A 21956-nucleotide genomic window follows, 5' to 3' on the forward strand; every position below is an offset into this window, starting at 1 on the left:
TTTTGTGCAAAGTCTCACTTTGCTTCCAGGTTATTTACTTTTTCTTCTAGTTGGGGAGTATTACTTGCTCATTTCCGGTCATTGCAAGGTGGTTCACTTTCATTATTACTTACCAAATCCGTGTTTTCAATGTTTTGAGCTTTTCTTTATAAAAAGAAGGCAAGTAGGTTCCTGCTTGCTCTTTTGTTTTATTTTCCATTTAGTCAGCATGTAAATCCAGCTGCTCTGTTGGATCTCGGAGGAGCTGGCTATTCCGCTTTTTGCTCCATGCTCCTTCACTATCAGGGTCAGCTGTTGCTGCTCTTGCTTTTGTAGTAAACTGGAATTACGGCAATGTGGCCCAGTCGTATCATGGCTCCAGTGAATAAACAAAATCTAAAAGTCTGCAAGATGTTGGCAATAAAAGTAGTTTGTTATCAGAATTTGAAACCTTGTCCTTGGCATATTGGTGATGAGCAGACCCATGCATTAAAATTGTCATGGGTAGAATATCTGCTGGAGGATATTCTCTTTTTTTTTTTTTTTTCTCCTGTGAAAGTAGAAATAAATAGGAATTAGTGGTTTAGTTCTTGTAGTAGGGTAACATTTGGAAAAAATTCCTATGAGGAAGCAATTCACAAAATTTGAAGAAGAAAAAAAGGTGAAATCCAGATATACTGAAATTTTGATGAATAGAGAGAAGAAGGTCTTGTATTTTGAACAAACCTTTCTGTGGAATTACTGATGTTTTGTATTTATGTGCTAAGGGGTGAGGAGGAAGGGTCACAAATAGCAGCTGAGTTTGTGTCAGCCGAGTTTGGAGCCTTCTTAAGGGTTTAGTGYAGAGGAGGCTTCAAGGAGTAATGTTCTCTAGTGGAGCTGCTCGTGCTGCCTCTGAGGTTATTCATTAGCCTTTAGTAAAAACACTGCAGGGTTCAGGTTTCTTTTTTTTTTCTTGTTTTTTTTTTCTTGAATCTAAGGATAAAATAAAACACCTGTGAATTGTGAGGAATACTTATCACCTTATTACCTATTAATGTACGTAGTGTTTTGTTGAGCCCAGTGTGAGCCCGAATACTGGAAGTTAAATCAAGGAATTTGTTAATAATTTAGTATGAAAAATATTGAGATACTGAAATCATATAAAAAGCCATCATAAGCTCATGCTTATGATATTTGCTAGAGGAAAAAAAGTAATATTCAACAGAAGGCATTAAAGAGTTCATTCTTTCCTATAGAAGAATAGGAAGGCATTTCCATTTCAGTTTTCTTAACAGTGATTTGCAGAGTTAAAGGTAGCCCATAAAAAAGAGAGAAACCTTAAGCCTGAACAAGTAGTGTTGCCAACCCTTCACCCTTCATTTATCCAAATGACTTTTCCTCAATTTTAAGTCATTTATAATGTTGTGGCAGATTAAAAAAGATGAGTTTCTACATAAGCTAAAAATTTGGCAGAAGTTGCAAAAGCTGTATCTCACTGTGAAGGTAAATACCAAAATTATGCTGAATTTCAGCAGTACTTATGCAACTCATTCCCTGAGGCTCCTTAGAAAACCTCAGTGCCTACGTGCACCTCTGCCTTTGGGGCTGGCTCTTTCTTGCCCCTCTCCTCCCTTGCGCTTGCTTAGCTTGCAGATGCGAATGACAACAACTGGGCAGGTTGTGACCGTGACAGTGCTCTCTGAGGGTGACAGGAAGGAGCCTYTTTGGCAGCCACGCTGGGAGGGCTCGCAGTGCTGGCAGCAGGCGCGAGGCCGTACCGCTCCTGCCCAGCTCCACATCCCCGCCCGGCGAGCACTGTCTCGGCATGCCCTCTTATCTCCCCGCGAAGGATTAGTGCGCCAAAGTTGCCTTTTCCCACACTTTGCTGTTTCATGTAACTTTTGTAGCAGAATGAAGTTTATTTGCATGCGAAGCTCTTGACTTGCTTTATTGCTGTTTACTTTGCAAGGTCTTGGAGTGAAGTTTGCAGGAGCGGCYGTAGCTGGGGCATGCGCAGTGCGGCCTGGGGAGTGCACGGAGGTCAATAGAGCTGTGTGCCTTGTAATAAGGCACTGAAACTAGTCCTGGAGTATGCTCAAGTATTGGCAGTGCCATCAGATYGGACACTCCTAGAGAACTGCAAATAACACCCACACTTTTGTGTGGCTGTGTGTGTTCATGTGTGCAAAAATACCATCTTAATGTTGTCCTCATCACCTATGCGTTTTTTAGTCACATTTTTAAATAGTACAAAAGATTGAGAGCAAGCGAGCAAAAATATCTAACTTCAGATTCTGCTGCATAGCAGWGCAGTGGTAATGGGTTTGGGTATGTGAGCTACAAGAAGCTTTGAAAATGAAGGTTTGTGCATCCTCACACGCGCACCTCGGAGTGCTCTGAAAAGACAAGGATGCAAGGACATACAGCCAAGAACCCTGATTTCCGAGTCCCCAGCAAGTCAGTAGTTACAAAGTGCTTTGGAAAGGTTATAAAAGTTTGCAGAGTTTTAGCTGATCTGCTACATCCAGCTGTAGGGCGGTTTAATAACTCGGAGGAAGGAGTTGCCTTTCTTGCCTTGGTTGAGCATTAACTGTGCGGGGCCAATAGGCGCAGGGCGCACGGAGCCGCCGCCCGCGCCCTGGGCCGCGGTGCTCGCTGCGGGTCGCAGGTAGCTGGCAAAGGCGGTGCTGGGGCTTGCAATACACCACGGCGCACACTGAGAACAGCGTGTAAAACCCTCAAATTTGCAGTCATCAATAATGCCAATTTTTACTTTTGTTTCAGAACACGGGAACCTGAAACACGAGGTAAGCATTTGTTTCCCCTCTCCTATGGTATTTGTTTTGCTGGTGACATAAGAGTTTCCTGATTTGAGTTGTGCGCATGCTAGTGCAGCCTGTGTGCTTTTTTTTTCTGCCTTTAATAACGTGTTTCTTCAGCATGCTGATAGAAGTCATCTAAGAAAAAGAGTACTTACAACAATCTATAAATGTATTATGTTCAAGGTACAAGTCTAATTTCATTCCGTGTCACTTATGGCTTAGAGCACTGGTAGAAGTAGATATATGAATTTTTTTTTTAAAGTTGAGGAAAAATAAAATGCTACTTCAGCTTATGTCTAGTCCTTTAGTGCCTCTAGGCCGCRTTTAGAAGTAGTTAAAACTTCTTTCATTGCCATTAGGAAATTGTGCTGTTTACAAATGTATGCAATTCCACGCAGTTCCTATGAATGATGGAAAATGTGCACTGATCTTTTATTTAAAGAGATTTTTGTCACAACAGTATTCAGAGGGTGTAGAGTTTATTTAATCTTGACAGARTGATAAAATGGGTGAAGAAGGGGGAAACTAGTGACGTGGTCTACTCCGGGTTAGATACAAGCACTTGGGAAGTCACACCAGAATGTTTTCTCACGTGATGCTGGTGCCTTTCCACTGCCATGCAGAAGGGCATCCCTTTGTTTTCTTGTCTACCAATTTTGATGAAAGGCAGCCCTTTACACGTAGGCTGTAATAGTTTTTATTGCCATTTTAGACCAGACGTTCACAGTAATTTAACTGTTAAAGCTATACTGTGGTTATGAGAAGCGTATGAACATAAAAGTAACTTTTCCCTGTTGCTTAGTATCTGTTTTTGTTGCTCTCTCTAAAATTGGTAATGAAATAGAAAGAAAATGATTGCTGACATACCTGGCACAGTGGGGGATTGATCCTTATAGCTGCAATTGCAAAAACAGTGGACTCATGTGCCCCAGTCTCTTCTCCAGTGTATGCTACCTGCCACCTACCTACCACCCTGGCTCCTGTGTCTTCTTATCTTGCCCTAAAGATACCAACTTAGCAAGAATATTTCTTTTATAGGAAAACTATGGCCCAGTCCCTGTGCTTGCCGGGCTCCTGGCGCTGTGGTCAACATGCAGTCATGGGGAAGCCGTAGACAGATTGCTTAGGGTTTGTTATGGCCAGGGTTKCCAGACTGCGCACAGCTAACTATGAGGAACATGCAGCGGGATGCGGCAAATATTTATCCTCCTTATAGCTAATCCCTCCTGTTCCTACTTTGATTATTAAATCTCTTTGTAAGAAGAATATAGTTGTATGGCTACTGATTTGAGGTAAARTGCTAGGACTACTATAACTTTTAACAAAATTGGAAAAAAAATGTTATGACTGTCAAAAAATGCTTGTTTAATTCTTTTAGTGCAAAGGGGAACTTATACCTAAGTGAGCATGTCAGGTAGGAAGAGGTGAATTGACATTTTGTACCAGAAATGTACGAAAAATCTATGGAGATTGTGATTTTTTTCTTTAAGGCCGTTGAGTAGGGTTTTTATGCAATTCAATTCAGCTACTCAACTTTTTTTTCTTAGAATCATTTTGCATCACATCCTATAATACATGATTTTTTTTCCATCGCACAGGCACAGTATTTTTTTAGTTAAATAATAATTTCCTGTACCTTTGTTTGTACTTGCTTTTTCTSCCTTCTGGCCCATTTTCCTCTGCCATGCAAATGCACAGTTACTCACCATTCTGCATCAATCCTTATGAACAATACAGTCTCCATTTGTGAAGAGAAAATAGATATAATTGAGCCTTTTCATGTTATTCATAATATTACCTTAATTTCTTGCAGCAGTTAAGTCTTTCTCCTGTGGCTGAAACCAAACTTATGTCATCTCTTTAGTTAGTACTGTGGGCTACAAAGAGCATAAGTCCAAAGATTCGAGGGGTTGAAAGCTGTTTGTAAAGGAAGCTTTTGATTTTGGCACTGTGCTACAGGGTTTAGTAATTCGGCTGTGCCTCGGGTTACTGCTTTCTGACTCGCCTTTGTGTGTGTCCTGCATCAGTGTCTATCAAGTGCGAGCAAATGGAGCAGCCTAATTGTGCCTTTTGTTATGCAACAGGCTTCGCCCTGCTCGCCTTGATTAAATAATGTAATATAAGAAAAAAGGCAGGCACGAACCTTCATGCAAACAACCGATTAAAACAGACTTGCAAAGGCAGAGGACTTGTTTGCAGATATGGTGTTTCACAGGGATCCATATCATTGCCTACAAGCATGAAATAGGTAAAACCCGATGTTTACAAACAATGTATCGTGGTCCTGTCAGTGTTGTCAACTTTATACAACGCTGGCCCCTCTGAATGTGGAAAAGAGAGAGGGACATTATTAAATATATTTAAGTATTTGCTGAGAAAATGAAGAATTGACGAGTTGCCCAAGAAATTCTAACTGGTGTGTAAGCATGAAGTGGCAACATGGAAAGTTCCTACCCCATTAAACCAACGCTGTGCACATTGCTGTGCCTGTGGTTCTCGACAYTGACCAAGGAAAATGATGCCAATCTACATACCTCTCTATTGAGGAAATTGTGTCTATTAACATCATATCACAAATGATGAAATCCTTTTTTTGGGGATAACGGATGCTGGATGTATGAAGAAACCTTCTACAGAGTAAAAGTGAACAAATCTTTCGAGTTTAGTGTCAAAAAGGTTGATATATGAATAAACTTGCTGTAGTATTATTAATTTCAAAGTATGATCTTCTAGATAAAGATAATTGCAGGGCRAAAATAACTTCAGAAAGCTAGCTTTGTCTAGCGATTGTGGGAATGRAAGAGGTGCAGTCTACCGAAGTGAAAACAAGTTTATTCACATCCTTGATTTGTGTTTGTACCATGCAGAAACGAACAAATGGAATTAGAAGAAACTCCAGACACGTGGACCCAGGTGCGTATCTTGTATTTTGAGCAGTTGCATGGGAAAGGGAGTGTTGTAGCTTGCTGCATTGACTTATATTGTTATCACCACTACAGTGTATGCATTGGGGGGATCTTTATTGCTCARGTCTTGAAGGTCTCAAACAGTTACTTAGTGATTTCAAAGATAACGTCTGGGGACTGAACTCTCATTTTTTAACTGTTTTTTTTAAAGCAGTATTTCAGTTGCAGCTGAGCAGTGAACTGCCTTTGGGCTTTTGGTTGCGAGGTCCCCACCCTATTGTACTGTGAAGTTTTTAAAAGAAATAGCTCAGTGAAGAGAAGCAGGCAAAACTTCTCATCCACACAGCTGGGGGTATTCTCAAAATCCCCACCTGCAGTGTGAGTTGTAGGTGCCTGGTGCTTAACCATGCTGGATATGAGCTGCCCTTCTAAAAGGAAATTGCTGTTTTATGTAGAATTTCAATGTAATTTTATTTTTCACATTTRTAGTAGGTGTTTTCTGTTGAATCATGGCAGCAGCCCTTAAGAAAATAAATGCTTGCTTAAGCGTGCTTGCTTTTAGACTCAAGTGGGTGAGCATTTTCCCTAGAGACCCATTATGTGTCTGAATAAAATACTCTATGGTTTTCGATATAGCTATGTGATATTTTTGGTGTCTTTTTTAACAATTATTACACTTTCTTCCTTTATGTGCTTCTTGCATAGTTTAATTTCTGGAGATTTGTTATGCAGATAATATTTGGAATAAACTAAGCTGTGGCTTATTAAGTATTTCTAGATGTGGACACCTGAGAATATTTGGAATCAAACATAAAACAGAATAGTAACTTCATAGCACATTATAGCCTGGCAGAGCTGAACACTTTTTAAAAAGCGAGAAGCTGGTTGCGCCAGGAGCGTTACAGCTGCTTTGGCTCTGTTGCAACCAGCAGAAGCAAACCACACCTTTGCTCCCCAGCTGCCTGGGACATGTCTTGGAACACGTAGCGTCGCACGGTTCCCGCCAGCACCAAGGTTGCTTCCTGGTGCTCCTACCGTGTGTCTCCGTGTGCCATGATCGTGCTCCCCACCCTGCCTCTGGACAGGGCTTCTTTAAGAGGGAAATGCTCCCCTCCTCTCCCTYTACCTACAAGTGCTGAAAACAATTTCAAAGGGGGAAGCATTAGCAGCATTAAAGAAATAATTAAGAGGACACTCTTAAGTGAGACAGTTTCAGTACTTCCATTTGTAGTGAATGCTGCTGTGAACTGTGATGTATAATGATAGGCTATTTGTAGGTCTAGATTTTTAAACATTGTTGTCTAATATTAGACCTCTAAAACCTGAAGTAATTGAGCTTTGAGACATTTTCAAATACACTGCCAGTTTTAGCTTGCCTTTGAATTGTTGGTCTTCAATGAAAACTAAGTAAACTATTCTTGTGTATAAAGATCACTTAAGTGCATCAAAATATCACTGAAGTCACTGGAGTCATGAATTTAAATGTTCAAGTTCATAAGCTCTATACATTATGGCTCTGCTTCTGTGCTTTTACTTGCATGGAATGGTGTTCTGCAATGTTGCAGGAATTTTATAGATTGAAGTTCTTTTGCCCTCATATTTTTGAAAGCCAAAAGAATTTCAGATCACCTGAAGATGACAGTAGTTTGTGCTTTTTAAAGTTATCCTTTTATTAGAAGATGTTATGGCAGAATACKGTTGTATGGGATTGCTTCTGACATCACCAGTTTATAACAACAATACTAATAAAAAAAGAAAACAAACAAAGCTCCCAAGCCCTGATATAGGCATGCTGATTGTGCTCTATACAGAGAGGCGGATAGCTTTCCAGGTTTTCTAGTGGCCTGAGCCGTGCTTCTCTTGCATTTCATGGGCACGTGTGTTCGGACTGCTGTGGTAACGTACTGGAGATAACATGGAGACAGGAATGTCTGTGGGTTATCGCCTGACATCTCCTTTGCGTATTCTAAATAATAGTGCTCATCAGTTTGCATATTGCTGCGAGACAGAAGATGCTATCCAGAGAGCAGCACTTGGGAGAGCTGGGTCAGTTATTTCAGGCATATGTTACCATGTGAGATCTTTTCAAGAACACTGGTGTATAAATCTCCAGAAATCTTAGCACCACAGTAATGTTTTTGCTGCAAGTGGTAGTTAAGGTCAGAGATACCAATTAGGTKTGATATACAAGCCTTAGAAAAATGCTCGCTGCCCAGATGAGTTCACATCGAAGAGGCCTGATGCGTGATTGCTTTCCATATTGCATGTTAGGWTACTGAAGCACGGATACTAATTTAGGAAAGCAGCCATTTACTGTGCATCAGTTGCGTGCACCTGCAGTGCCTGAATATCGATGTAGTTTGGTATCAGCAGTAAATAAAATTACTGTGGCTACGAGTGCTTCTGCATAACCTTTTCAAAATGCTGTTTCTGTCTTGTGTCACTCTGTTCTCTGGCTTTGTCCCTTCTCACACTGATGAAGGCAGGAGGCACTGCCTAACCCTGGTCAGGACTCATTCTCCTCTTACTGTGCTTGTAAGAGCTACATTCAGCCTCTGGGAGTGCAACTTAGCCCTGAATGAAGGAACATTTAACTCATGCTTAAATTGGAAGAGAGGGACTGAAGGAAAGGATGGTGTAAAAGAAACAGTTGTTAGTGGAAAGACGTTGAGTTAAAATACTTTTCATGGTAGAGCACTTTGATAGAGGAAAATACTTGGCTGTAATACTCAAAACGCAAAAAAACAACCCCCCCAACAAAAACCTAGCTATTTCATCTGTTTTTCTCTGAAGTTTGGTTAGAAGTAACAATTACCTCCTCGAGACTGGCTTTTTCCTCTTTCTTCTTAACAAGAAGGTGAGACAGAAGGTAAAGTTATAATGGATAAGGATGGGGAGAGACTCATAGGCAGCGAGGGTGATGAAGGAAGAAATATGACCAGAAGCTGTAGATATGAGCAAAAGAAATTAAGAGGTTTTGTTTGTTTTTGTGTTAATTTCTTGTCACTCTGCTTTGCTCTGTGAGTCTACCATGTAGTTCAGTTCAGAAGGCCTTCTGAATTGGTCATCTACTAAGTTTTGGGGACAGRTTTTGGAACCTTCTTTAGAATAGGCAGCAAATTATAAAATTTATTGACAGAAAGAACCTGTTAAGGCATCTGCACCTCTAAATCTTAGAAATATGCAGTCTAAATTTTTTTTACTGTAGAGGAATGATTAGGTTGTTTTGTCTGGAATGGCTGTATAGCATGATAATTATTTAACTGTTTTTCTTCCACTCTGAGGGATCTCATTAAAGTTTATGTACGTGTTGAATTTTAAGCATGTGATTTGCCCTGTTGACTTAGCTGACAAATGGACTGTTTATATGCTTAAAAGTAAGCATAAACTTAGATTTGCATCTTTTTTCTCGTCTTTAGCAATTATTTAGCATATATTTTAATGAGYAAAACCCCAAACCCTTCCTTGTGTTCCCTCTTGCATTCCTTGTTGTGTTCCTGCAAATAATGCACTGTTYGCTGTCTGTTTGTTTCTGAGGGTATAAAGAGAGTGTGATGGGTTCATAGTTTAGTGTTATTCTAACTAGTTTTACCCTAAACACTTGTGCCAATATAAATATTGAAACTTCAATATCTCAAACTGTGAAAGCATATTTCATATTAGAATGATAAACTTAGTAAAAATAGACCAGTAGATGCCTTTTACACAATTTACTGCAGACTAACTCAGTGTCTAATCTGTGCAAGAAAGTYCTCATGCAAGCAGATTGTTTATTTGCAAGCATGGTTTAAGTTTCAGGAAAAGCTTAGCCTTGAGTTAAGGGTCAGAACCAAGATATCTCCCTCTAGAAGATCCAATTTATTTATTTTCCTTGAAACTTTCTTTTAGTTTTACAGTTAATGTATTCAATGACTTCTGTATTATTCTTGGGCAAAGGTGTTTCTTAGTCTTGAGAGTTTGAAATGCAAATATTAATTTAAAAAATGCTTAATTATATTTCTGGTAAATATCTGGTCCATACATGTTTTGTGAAGCAGTACTTTAATATTGATTTTACACTGATTATAAAGGAAAGGATCTGAAGGGAATAACTGGATTATGGTCTGAAGGTATACACATTAAAAATGTGCACTGAGTAGTACAGCATTAGGGATATGTTCATTTAATTAGACGTGGTAGGAAAGCAGCTGCCATTTTGTTGAAACTGGATTGTGAAATCTTGTAACTTGTGTTGTGTCATTGTTCTATATGTATGAATGTTTAGTGAAACAATGTACAGGTGTGTGTGTGTTGTGGTAATGACTGTCTAGTCTTCAGAGTGAAAATTAAGAAATACTGTAATATTGACAGTTTAAATTATGAATTAATTTTCCATTTGGGACTGAGGAATATTAAGATTATTAAAATTGTATTGCAACAAATTCTGGCACAGYTTGTCATGTGATGGGCAAGTCTGCCTCTGATTTTAGTTTCAGTGCTGCTCGAAACACCTATCCAGCCAAATGCAAAATCTGGCCCAAATTCAAATGTTGGGATATCCCAACCTACAGTGAATTCCCTGCCAAGCATGTGGCCATTATGTATAAAGGTACCACCTAGTTAACTGAAAATTCAAAGCATGTCTCTGATTTTCTTGTCTCATGAATTACTCAGCCAAGTCCTTGAAAGTCTTGGTTAACCTTTGCCTTTCTACAGTCTGCCCAAATACATGGAGAATAACCTGTTTCATGAACAAGAGACAGTTTTCTGCAACATTAAAGGCAGTTCTGGAAATTAGTCTTCYAAAAGACTTGAGCAAGAGACAATTCCAAGTGATCTTGGGTGGATCTCTGGTGATCCTTTACTAACTTACTATCAATACGGTTGATGAGAAGAGGGATTCATCTTTTAAGTCACAGACTAAGTGAACAAAAATGCCAGGATTAAACAAACGGTATTCAATTTTTCTGGAGCCAAGTAAGGAGCTGATCAACTAATACAATCTCTTAATTATGAACATCATCAGCATGGCCTATCAAGGTAGTATATTTTTATTCAATAAAGAAGTTGCTGTGTATATATTCAGTAAGTCCATTCATAGGTGTCTTTTTGAGACATTGCCTAACATTTTTCTGACAGTAAAACATGGCAATGAGTAGCAATCCTCCTGTAATAGCTCTGATCTTTCCTTATGGACTGAGTAGAGCAAACCATTACTGGCCATTTGTTTTTGCGTCTTCCCTCAGGACCTTACTGAGAGTCCCACAAGGCTTATTTCTTTATTAAGTATCTGTGGAAAGGTTTTGGGGAGAGGCAGTGTGACATCAGGGACTGGARTGCTGGAGGATAACAGACATTTTTTCTTTGCTTTCTTTATGTTGAACATAACTGAATTTTAATGGCCATTTGAAATAAGTGTGTAAAAGGAGCAGGTGGCTGAAAAATGAATTTGAGGAGAGCTGGGAGCAATGCTGAAGGAGAGACATGCTTCAAAAAGCTTCCTCTAGTAAGAGAATTCATTGTTTGAGAAGTTTGGGTTGGGCTTTGCTGCTTACAAGTATGAAATCTAGTGACACTCATAGCTTCATGTTTGTCCATTTGATTTAGTTTCTGTCCTTATTAAAAATATGGCCATATACAGGAAAAAATGACATCTAAGAGACACCAATTGCCATTGCAGAGACTGGAAGATGCTCAAACTTTTATTTTGATGGAAGTGTGCTTCGTAACTAACATCATGAGAAAGTGTATGTAGTTTTGAATCTTTTTCTCTAAAGATTATTTAGTTATGTTTGTGTTTCCTAAGTTACTAAAAGCCTCCCTAAAATACTATGCTGATTGGTATTAAGCTACAAAATTTAGAACAACTTTGATTATGGACGTAAGACATATGCCTAATTACCCTGGTGGGGTTTTATTAAGTTTTGGTTGCCTTTTTCCTTCCGAATGGAGAATCTAAACATTTCGTCCAAGCTGAGTGTAAAATATGCAGYGCATGTCTCTAAGGATCTGTGCAAACTAGACGCAGTCTAGGTAAGAACTGGTTTAACAGGGCAGCTAGAATCCTCTTGCTGCCTGAGGAAGACCTTGACAGGCTGGGGGAAAGGCTGCTGCTGGTGCGTGGTGTATTTGGGAGCGCTCTGCAGCCTTTGAGGGCCTTGGGTGGTAGAGCTGATTCGTGTCACATCCGGTGGCTGGGGCAGCGTGGGGCTTCGAGCCCAGCTTCAGCGCGTTGCATTGCAGGCACTAGTGGCAGGAAAGGGACAGCCCTCTCCGGGTGGACCTTAGTGACTGTGAATTTGGATTCACACTGAATGGTGTGACATAATTTGAGACAGAACTGATTTCTCTTCTCATATATGTAAAAGTACCTACTGCATTTACTATCTTGGTCCTACTGSATTTACTATCTAGTTCTGTGTGCTGAGATATTGTTGCTTGCCAAAATAATGGATTCATCTGTGTGGTGATACAAGAACGGACATGTCTGTTTTGCACCAAGAAATGTTCGACTAATGCGTTTCTGGAAGCCAGAGCTGAGTTTTGTCTTCCATTGAAGCATTTCAAATGCACTTTAATGGCTTTATTTGGGTTGTTATATTTTAAATTAAGAAGATTTTTACATTCCTGTTGGGGTGAGGAATTTTGAAAGGTGCCTGTCCCTTTGGTATCTCAGTAGTGAGCTAACATTCAGAGAAGAATGTAGCCTTTAGCCTTTTCTTTTAATTAAACATCAGAAGACCCAGATGCCAAAGAGTGAAACATATTTATTCTGTCAAACCCTTTCATCCTTGTCTGGTTGGATTGCAAGATAAGTTTTTAGTTGGGTAATTTAAGCTCTGTTGTCTTATTGGTTGAAGTTTTGGGACTACCTCTGGTTTTTGAACTAGCATATTTTCTGCTTAGAGAAACACGATGTTTGGAAATAATCACTCAGTGTGTATTAAGATGAAGTAGTTTAAAAATCCTACAACATCTTTCTCTTTTGTACATAGAAACACTCTCAAGACTGCTCTGAGTAAAATGTCACCACATACAGGTAACTGGAGGGACCTGGTAGGTAGAAAGAGAGGAAAGCATTAACCTGAAGGTGGGAAAAATGAGCATTCAAAACAGTATCAGTTTGTGTCTTCACACACAAAAGAAATAATGCAGCACTACTTAATTCCTACTCATGCCTTTTTTAATTATATGACCCAAAGTTGCCTTTAGTTACCATAGCAAGTAGAAGGGAATTGCATAATATTTTGCTAATATTTATTGGGACTCGTAAATCTCCTATTCGTCTTCAAGAGGAGTATGGAATTTACCCATCTGTTTCCATATCTTATTTTAATCTTTGGGGCACTGTCATTCTCAGAAGGCAAAGGGAAGATAATAGTGATTAAAAATAGTCAAAAGTTACTGAATTTTAACAGTACTCTRAAGCATTTGGTTTCTTTTTTTGTGGCTCATTCATTTAACTAAATTGGTATTTGTTCGCTACTTCAAAGTAATTCTCACACAAAGAATTTAGGAAACAGTGTAGAACTAAAAGCATCCATCCCATGGGAGAGARAAACCTCTGAAAATTCACAGAAGAGAAACTTGCAGACCTGCCTCTGCCTTCTGCCTGAGGAAGGATTGGGAGCTTGGTGGAAAGGGTCGGAGGCAGGTGCCTGAGGAGGAGGTGCTGCTCTTCAGGGGAGCCTCTCCGAGATGCCAAGGGGAGCTGGGCACTGGGCCTCGGGGCCTGTCCTCGGCCCGTGAGTGGCTACCTAAGGACAGAACTGGGGAAAGCTCTTGTGACCCCTCATCTAGTAGGCTGGATTTTTGTTTCTTAGCTCCTCATTTTTCTTCCCTGGAATTTTTTTGCAGCTTTTGGAGTCTAGCTAAAATTCTGGCATCCACAGCATCCTCTAGCTGTTCTCACAATTTGTTGTGGGAATAAGGTACTTTTTGTTTGTTTAAACCTGTTGTCTAGTACTTTGGTACCTCTCTTTCATGGATAAAGTAGAGGAATAAGAAATCAAGTAATGAATAACTTTATTCATTGTCTCTCTGCCACAGCTGAGTTTATCGATGTCTGTCATCTCTTTTGCCAGTCTTGCATTCCTTGCAGTCATCTCTCTCCTAGCCTGGAGAGCTGTGATTTAGTAATATTCTTCTGGTACAAGAGCTTTTCTGCACCCCTGATTGTGCTTTTTGCTCTAGTACTTCTAGCATCGAAAATGAGCTTTCCGACCAAAACTGCGTGCGGAATTGAAGCTATAAGCTACAGGCGCACCACTTGTGATCCAGCATAGGAAGTGCAGGTCCTCCAGTTTGTTGTGTGGTCTGCTCATTGAAATTTCTAACCGTCTGTAAACAGCTACRGTTTCTAGATTGTGATCTTCCTGCAAAATAGCCTTCAAAAGGGTTAATATCAGATCTCTTGTMTAATTATTGCTATTTTAGATTCCATTGTTGTGTGCAAATACGCTTTATATTGTATTGTATTCACACATTGTTGTGTGCAAATACTTAATATTAAGCTGCATGTTTCATATTTAATTAGGACAAAAGACCTCTAGAGGTCCCTTTCTACCTTAGTTATTCCACGATTTGTGATTCTTGGCAAATTGTGCTCTTTTCAAAGAAATGGTTGCACCTTTCGAAGCTGTGTCGGTCACTATTTGTGGCCATTTTCACATTGTTTCTTAATTTGTATAACATTGAGAGTTTGAACACAGCCGATGTCTTGTGGGGACCCTTTTGGAACCTTTTAGAGGAAAAAGGGATGCTGGGCCAACCTTTAATTCCCATTCTTTCCTTATATGGGAGGGAACTTGTCACTCATCACATGACAGCTGCAAAAGACTTCTGTGATGATTCTTTTTAAACTTATTTTATTAAACTAAGCTATTATATTGTGYTTATCCTCATGTTTAGTGATTACCTAAAAGAACTTAAAACAATTAGCCTGATTTTCCTGTAAATAGTTTGACTCTTTATAATCATCCGTATGTTTGCAAATTCTGTTTTTATAGCAGGCTTTACCAATCTGCCTGGTACTGAAGTCAGCTATTCCTGTCTGGACATCTAGTTTCCACTGAATCCCTCTTCAAACACTGTTTTCACACTTAACGTCTTAGATTTCTCTGGCTTTGAGGCTGTTTTAAGAAATAGGTTATAGATCACAATTAACAATTCAGCAATTTCATGTTTGAGTTCATTTAGTATTCCAAGTGCTTCCAAGTAATGACAGYATGAAGTGGATCTAATTGATAGAATCTCTTTCCAATTGGTTAATTTGTTAAACCAATTGGTTTAACCTGTTATGGTCCATGAGGGAAAAATAGTGAGGTGCCTTGTGAAGAACTCCAGGGAAGCACTTGAGTTCAGCCCTCATTGCTGCCCTTGCTGGCCTCAGCATAAAAAGAATGCTTGTTCAGTCTAGCACAAAACTCCTTTTACTTAACCTTTAGTGTGTGATAGTAAATTAAATAGTAACTTTATTATCTGATACTTTGAAAACCTGCCCTGGTTCTACTAACCCTAGAAGTTATTCTTTAACCAGCTGTGATTTGGAGTGAAAGATGTGGAAAGAAGAGGAAGCATCGGGTGCTCCATGTCTCTTCAGTTCAGATGGTAAATCAGCTTGTCTGCAGTCATTTCTGGATCTTTTCTGTAATTGGGTTTGACAGCAACAAATTACATGAAATATGATATGACAACAAAAACTGCATGTATGGATCACGACTTTTCTTTCRGGGTAACACTTCTGGCATAGGAGTTGTCCTGCAAAAAGCAGTTGTCATCTCAGTTTAATGGTATCTACTTCATCTTTTGCAATTTCTGTGTTTTTTTTCTGTAAGAACTGACAACTTGCCTTTCGCTCCCTCTCCCACTTTTTTTTTCCATCTTCTTATTTTTCCTTCAGAAGGAGAAGGGAGGATTAATGGGGATAGGGGGTCAAAAAAAAAAAAAAAAAAAAGAGAAACAAAATGTGAAGTTGGAGACATGAATCTGAGTGCTTGTGTGCATGTTGTGTTCTTTTTGAATGTGGTCTCAATTTAAATCATCCTCTCTGCCTGACTCAGCCGTCTTATATGCAAAGAACAGTCGGCTGAGCTTAGAGACCTACTTGGATCTCAATGGATAAAGGCTGTAGCCTTGGTCCAAGCAGTATCTGGAGGGAGACTGACTTCTGCTGGAGTCAGTTTGGGCTCTCGTGTTAGGGCTTCTTAGATGTAACCACAGGCTTCTGGTGGGAGGTGTGGTCCTTGCTTCCCCGTGTCTCCTTGCTGTCTCCGTGCCTGAACTGAGAGATTATGTGGTTATAGGGTTAAACTGATCCAGTGAGATGATGGAAAGTTATTCAGGGTGTGCATGCAGAGACAGGGGCAGAACAGGCAATTTTCTGTCTGGTTGAGTTGCTGAACCAACTCARTCTGGTGTGTGGCTGCAGCTATTAGGGATGCAGGCATGGTTTATGTCCTAAGGAATTACCACCATTTGCTTCACAAAGAGTGTAATCTGCCATTGGGCTGGAAATTGAACAGCCGTCACTACTGGGAGGATGAGATTATTCTAAAGTAGAAAATAGGAGGGAAAGAAACCGAAAGGTTTGAAGATGACACTTATCTTTCTTTTTCCAGAATTAATATGGCAAGATGGACATCTAGACAGAGCATTGGACTTGATTGCCATTTTTTCTGTAATACTTAGACTTAGTTTTTTGTTCTATATGGGTTAAATGATCATTGATTTTTTTTTCTGCCTACATCTTTGTGGGACGTGTTTTTTTTTATTGCTTATTAGTTATTGTGCTGGCCTTCAAAGTAAGGATATAAATGTAAGTATTTTAGAATAGGATATAAACAGTTGTCTAAAGGAGACTGKGCATGCTGCAGACTCTCAGGACATGTGCAGGTGTTGGGAAATACCATGTCTTACAGCTTTCCTAGAAGTCTTTTTCATAGACTACCTGTGTATCAGATGTGCAAAATGTGCAATATAAGAACAAAATCACAAAAATGTAACTTTTACAAGGGATGAAATGCAGTAACAGTGTAACAAGTCCTCAGGTTTCCCCCCCCGCCCCCAAATAAGGAAGTTTTTGCTCTTATCTCAAAGAGAAGTAGCCTTTCACTGTGCATACAGACCAGAAATTAGGAGGCATCTGTTTTGAAAGCAGTTTCATTTCAGCCAAAGCAAAGGCTTCTTTCCATCACTTATTTTAAGAGTATAATACAAGAYAACATTAATTTACAGTTGCTTCTGTAAAAAGTGCATCTGTATCAGGTGAGGATTCTTTTATATGCAAGGCAAGAGCTACTATCAGTAAGTTAGATTTATTGCAGTCACAGTAGAGACCACAGACAAGAAATGCTGTTTGAAGGGGAAGATTACAACTGTGTTTGACTCCKAATGCTCAAGTCTTGCGCAGCATCACTACGAAGATAAGTGCGGCGAGACCAAGCCTGTCGCTTGCWGGAGCCTGCTGCCTTTGTCAGGCACCAGCCACTTCCCGTTCATCCTCTGTAACAATTTAAAATCATTATTTTGCCAGCACGGTTCTTTATTATAAATAGCAGAAATGAGAATAAGGTATTTTATCTTAYTGGCAGATGTTATTAGTATGAAATGCAGAAGACTGTGTAGAAGATGATTTTTATTTTTGCAATAACTAGTGAATTTTTATTCACCTTTTCAGCAATGCTCAAACTCTCTTTGAGACAGTGAAGGGTTCTGGGTGGCATAAGGCTGCATATTGATGTGTTATGGTGTGCACAGCTAGTAACTTGCTTGTCTGAGACTTACTTTAATGTACGTGCAGTATAGTCAACAGGATGACTAATTCCATTTGTGCTGAATAGACTTGTTGAAAGGCAGGGCTGCCTTCTATCATGCCAGGCTTTCAGGCATGCAACAAGAGGGATTTGACTATCCAGCTCTTACTGCAGTATATTTATGTTTTAGATTTGTTTCTTATCTGACCAAGTTCCATTCAAAACTGCTCAGTTCTTTGACATGCTCAATAACAGAAAAATGTCTGTTGTATAAAAAGTTTATGACATTGCATAGCATTAAATTCAGCTTGTAATGTGGGACTCATTCCCAAGACTCTTTTTATGCTTATTGCATGCTATAAGAAGCATCCCTGGGCAGCCAGATTCTATATAAAATATAATATAGCTTAGAATAGCTGCTTCTCTGGGATAATGGCTCTTTATTTTTCAGGATTTGGTCCTGTTTTTATCACAGCCCTTTGCTGCCTGCAAAATCTTCTGCTGTTTGGGCACACCTTTGTAGCTCGTCTATAGGCGTCTGCCCAATGTGAGTTGTTAGCTCCTCAGGGCAGCTACTTGTTTGAACAAATATGCATTTTGACGTGCCATGCCCTTCTGTGGCACCACATGAAAAGAATGATAATTAACAGTGGTTAATTTTCATACCTTGTGCTTTTATAGAAAGTAGCACCTCACGTACCACAGTTTTTAATTCACATACTGTAACTCTAGTTTGCTCAGTTTTAGCAAAATAACGAAGTGCTTTAATTTTCGGGCAACATTATTTTTAAAATTTATATCCTTAATTCACCTGTTAGTGATTTAGACTGCACTGAAATATTGAAATTACATTATTATTGCAAATGGAAGCAGTGTCATTGTGAAATGCAACTTATTCATATCTGTTTTTAGCACTAGGCCATTTTCAGCATTTCTTCAAAATGCTGAGATTCTTCTCAATATAGGCAGTCCTGAAATTCCTTACTCCAGAGAGATATTTGCTCCCATTACTTAAAATAAGGACTAGTTGCTTGAGTAAGTGTTCTTTGTTATATTTGCACAAAACATGAATCCTTAACACTTTTTTTTTGTGGGAAAAATGCTGTAAAAGGGAAACCAGAGTTTGTCATGGAAGAAAATAAACTTTTACCCCACCTTATCACAACACTTAGGTATGTTACCACTGTAAAAATCATTAATTTTCCTAGGTGTCTCCCCCTTTCATGAAGGCAGTTCTGGTTGTCTGCTTTTTTGAGGTAGGAAGAATTAAATTCCAAGTACCAGTTTCTGGGCGTAAATAAGAAATTATATTGCAATTTCATGTAAAATTTCTATTATTTTAAAAATCCTGTTATTTACAATGCACTGTTATCCATCGGAGGCAAATCCAGGTTTTGATGAGTGCAGGGCTGACAAGTAGGCAAGTACAGCTGGTGCTAGCAGGGAGCTCTTGGGTGCTTGGCCTTTTTGAAAAATATGACCCTTTATTGCAGTGCTTACATGTGGACGTAGAAAACAAAATGTAAGTATGTGCATTAAGAAAGGATGGAGTGTTGCCCAGAACAACTTCTCAAAATGTTTGCTGTGCAAGCAGAAGTGCTTTGGCATTTATATGCATGTTCTTTTTTGCAGTATAGGGTCTAACTTTTCAGATTGTTTTTGCTCTATTGTAACATTCTCTCCCTGAATTCCTCCAACTTGTGCAATTCTTTTTCTTGTATAGAGGGAAATGCAAGTCATTTAAACCTCTCTGAAGGATGAATCTGAGTGTGTTATGAGCAGAGCCACCCTTAAGGGTCTGTAAGACAAATGGTCATCTAAATAATGAAAGGTTCATTCCTTCCCCAAAAGGCAGCCCTTATGGCTTTCTTCTTGATTTTAAAACCATGATTATTCAAAAGTTTCTGCAGTGTCTGATTTCCTTGCATAGAGGCAAGCTCTGAGCTTCCAGATTCCTGATAAATGTCCCTACTTYAGGAGTTAATACTTCTGCTACTGTAGTTATTTTTCCAAGAAGAACGTTAAATGCTGCAACTTTGGTTTGGATTATAAATTTGCWTAGCTAAATTTCTGCTTAGCTTAGCTTTCTGACCAAAATAGATGTTAGATTTCTAGGAGTGCTTAGCATTGCTTTCAGGGTTGGCTTGGAAAGGCTGAAAACCTAATGCTGTCGCTGAGAGGGGGCTCCACATCAGGGACTGGCAGCTGTTCCCCTGCTGCCGCCGTCACTAGTGCTGCTCATACTGCCACTAACGAGCAAGTCACCCCGAGAAATCTTTGCTGTACAAAATGTTTGGGCTAGTGTCTGACTGAGTGATGTTCACAGTGGGGATGCGTTGGGGTAAGGTGCCCGTTTGCCGCTGTGTGTTAAAGCTATTGTAATGTACAAATTCTGTGTAGCAGTATCATTCAAGTCACATGGTTAGCCAAAATCCAGTTGTGTAAGTTGAATAACCAAAATGGATTTGTTTTCCATGTAATAAACTTAAATGATCTGTGGTGCTTTTCCAAATTTGTGTGGATTCTACCTGGAAAATGGAGATACAACTACTTACYAAGGGGCCTTTTGGTAGTGATCAGCTCTGTAAAACCCAGGGAAGCAGGAGGACCGAGTTGCAGTGTTTTCTTATTTCTGATAATGCAGTATTGGTCAGGCAGTTGGTAGACAGATTCTTCCTCCCATGAGTCATATTTTACTTCACGGTTGACCATTTTTGCAGAGGTCTTTGCCGATAATACCACTTAGATATCTAGTAGAAAAGAGAAATCTTGGAAAAATTGACTCTCTGAAAAATTACAGGAAACCAGGGTTTRTCAGCTCTGGAAGTGGAGGGAAAGTGAGTGTGATGCCTCAAAAGAATATGTTTTTTGAGGAGTTATAGTGGTAGGAAAAGTTGAGGGAGAGCAGTTACAGGGAACAGGAAAGAAATGTAACTTTTCCATAGACTTGCATGTCCCATGGGATGATGCTCTTGACTTTTTCTACATCTGTGGAAGTGGATGAGAAATGTAAATGTTTCTCAGATGATATTTAGAGTGACTTGTATATTTATCACCTGAATTTGGGTGAATGAGATAGTAAAGGTTGTTTTCTTTATCTATGAATAAAAAGTGTATTTATTTTTTTCCCTCTCTGATACTGTGCTTGCGAGTTCTCTGTTTATGAAAATCAAGCCCTGATAGGACCACTCTGCATAAACACAATGAGCAGGAATTTAAACAGACAATTGAGGAAAGCTCATTATTAAATATTTTAAATATCAACCTTCTCTAAGTTATCAACTGTAATCTGATTCAAACAGCAAATTCAGGAATTATGTTTAGTCATATGAAGACCTCTGCATCTTTATTGGATAGTAATCAAAGGCAAACACTTTGTCAGAAGCCAAACAAAAAAGGGAGATTCAAAACTGATTCTTAGTCTCTCTGCATTTCAATCATCCTGCCTGACTCCGTGGTTTATGTGCAGTATCTAGGATTAGAGCTTTTARTTAATGATGCCATACAAACGCAATGAGTACAAAAGCATGTACTTTTCCAATTTAATAATTTTGTCTAATAATAATTATTTAAATCATTGCCACTGTGAAGAGTATGCTGTAAGGACTGTGTCGGCATGTTTCAAGTATGTGAGTTCTGTAGTTTCTGTGTCAGAAATAGCAAAAAAAGAAGTGTTTTCTTTCCCTGTGTTAATAGGCAGCTCCAYAGAGTGGAAGTAAATGCCCGGATTGTGGTGGTGCTTTTGTGGATCTCCAGCTAAGGAGCTTGGATCACTGGTTAAGYCCTTCTGGGCACGTTTTCCCTTTGGCAGCCACAGTCCAGAACTCTTGACTTCCCCTGGGCTGCAGAGATAGGCGCAGGCTGGGAATCAAGAACCAGTTCTTTTCAGAACTGCCAGACGGAAGAATCCAGTTCGCTGATATTTTGGCAAAAAAAATCATTAGAAACAGGATTTCTGAGCACCTGATTTGAAGAATGTGTGTAGTATAAAAGACTTTCTTTTTATGTTGTTGGTACTCAGAGAATTTCATAGAATCAGAGAATTTTTCTTGAACTAGTAATTCTTATTACTGGACTAGGAGGTAAGAGAGGTGGTAAAGCTGACATTAGAATGAGCAGTTAGTTGCTACTGTGTTACCTGCAGTTATACTCCTTGGTCTCAAACTTTCACAGTCTGTCTTTACTTGCTGCAGTGCAAACGTTGGAGTTAGGACTTGTTCACTTTTTGTAAATATGAGATCCCTTTTGTTGCCTTCCTGGTGTTCGGAGCCACAAAAATATCTGGAATCAAAAGTTAGAGCTAGTTCAGAGAGTTGAGAGTGAGCCCTGGCATTCCCTTTCTGGAGCAAGAAGGGACAGAATTAGTGAAACTCCCTGTCGTTTCCTGTAAGAACAGCAAATGTCACTGTGTCAGGATCCTGGRAACATCAAAATGCCGTCGTGTCAGACAGCCTAATATCGTAGGCTGGATTCCACGTCTGGTCATGTCTCATTACTTGGGTGTTTTTTTGGATCAGGTTATAAATATTTGGTGG

The 21956-nt window shown here is 39.4% G+C and overlaps 1 protein-coding gene across 1 annotated transcript in view; it reads left to right on the forward strand.

Annotated features, from left to right (window-relative positions):
- The window catches only part of VAV3 (vav guanine nucleotide exchange factor 3), a 142935-nt gene that overhangs the window by 87651 nt on the left and 33328 nt on the right, over positions 1 to 21956 (forward strand). Inside the window, exons 18-19 of the mRNA XM_026043890.1 lie at positions 2746 to 2768; positions 5651 to 5696. Coding sequence (XP_025899675.1) covers positions 2746 to 2768; positions 5651 to 5696 — 69 coding nt within the window. The remainder of the gene's footprint in view (positions 1 to 2745; positions 2769 to 5650; positions 5697 to 21956) is intronic.

This window comes from Nothoprocta perdicaria, unplaced genomic scaffold (assembly GCF_003342845.1).
Source record: "Nothoprocta perdicaria isolate Ctin4 unplaced genomic scaffold, notPer1 scaffold_34, whole genome shotgun sequence".
Classification (NCBI taxonomy): Eukaryota; Metazoa; Chordata; class Aves; order Tinamiformes; family Tinamidae; genus Nothoprocta; species Nothoprocta perdicaria.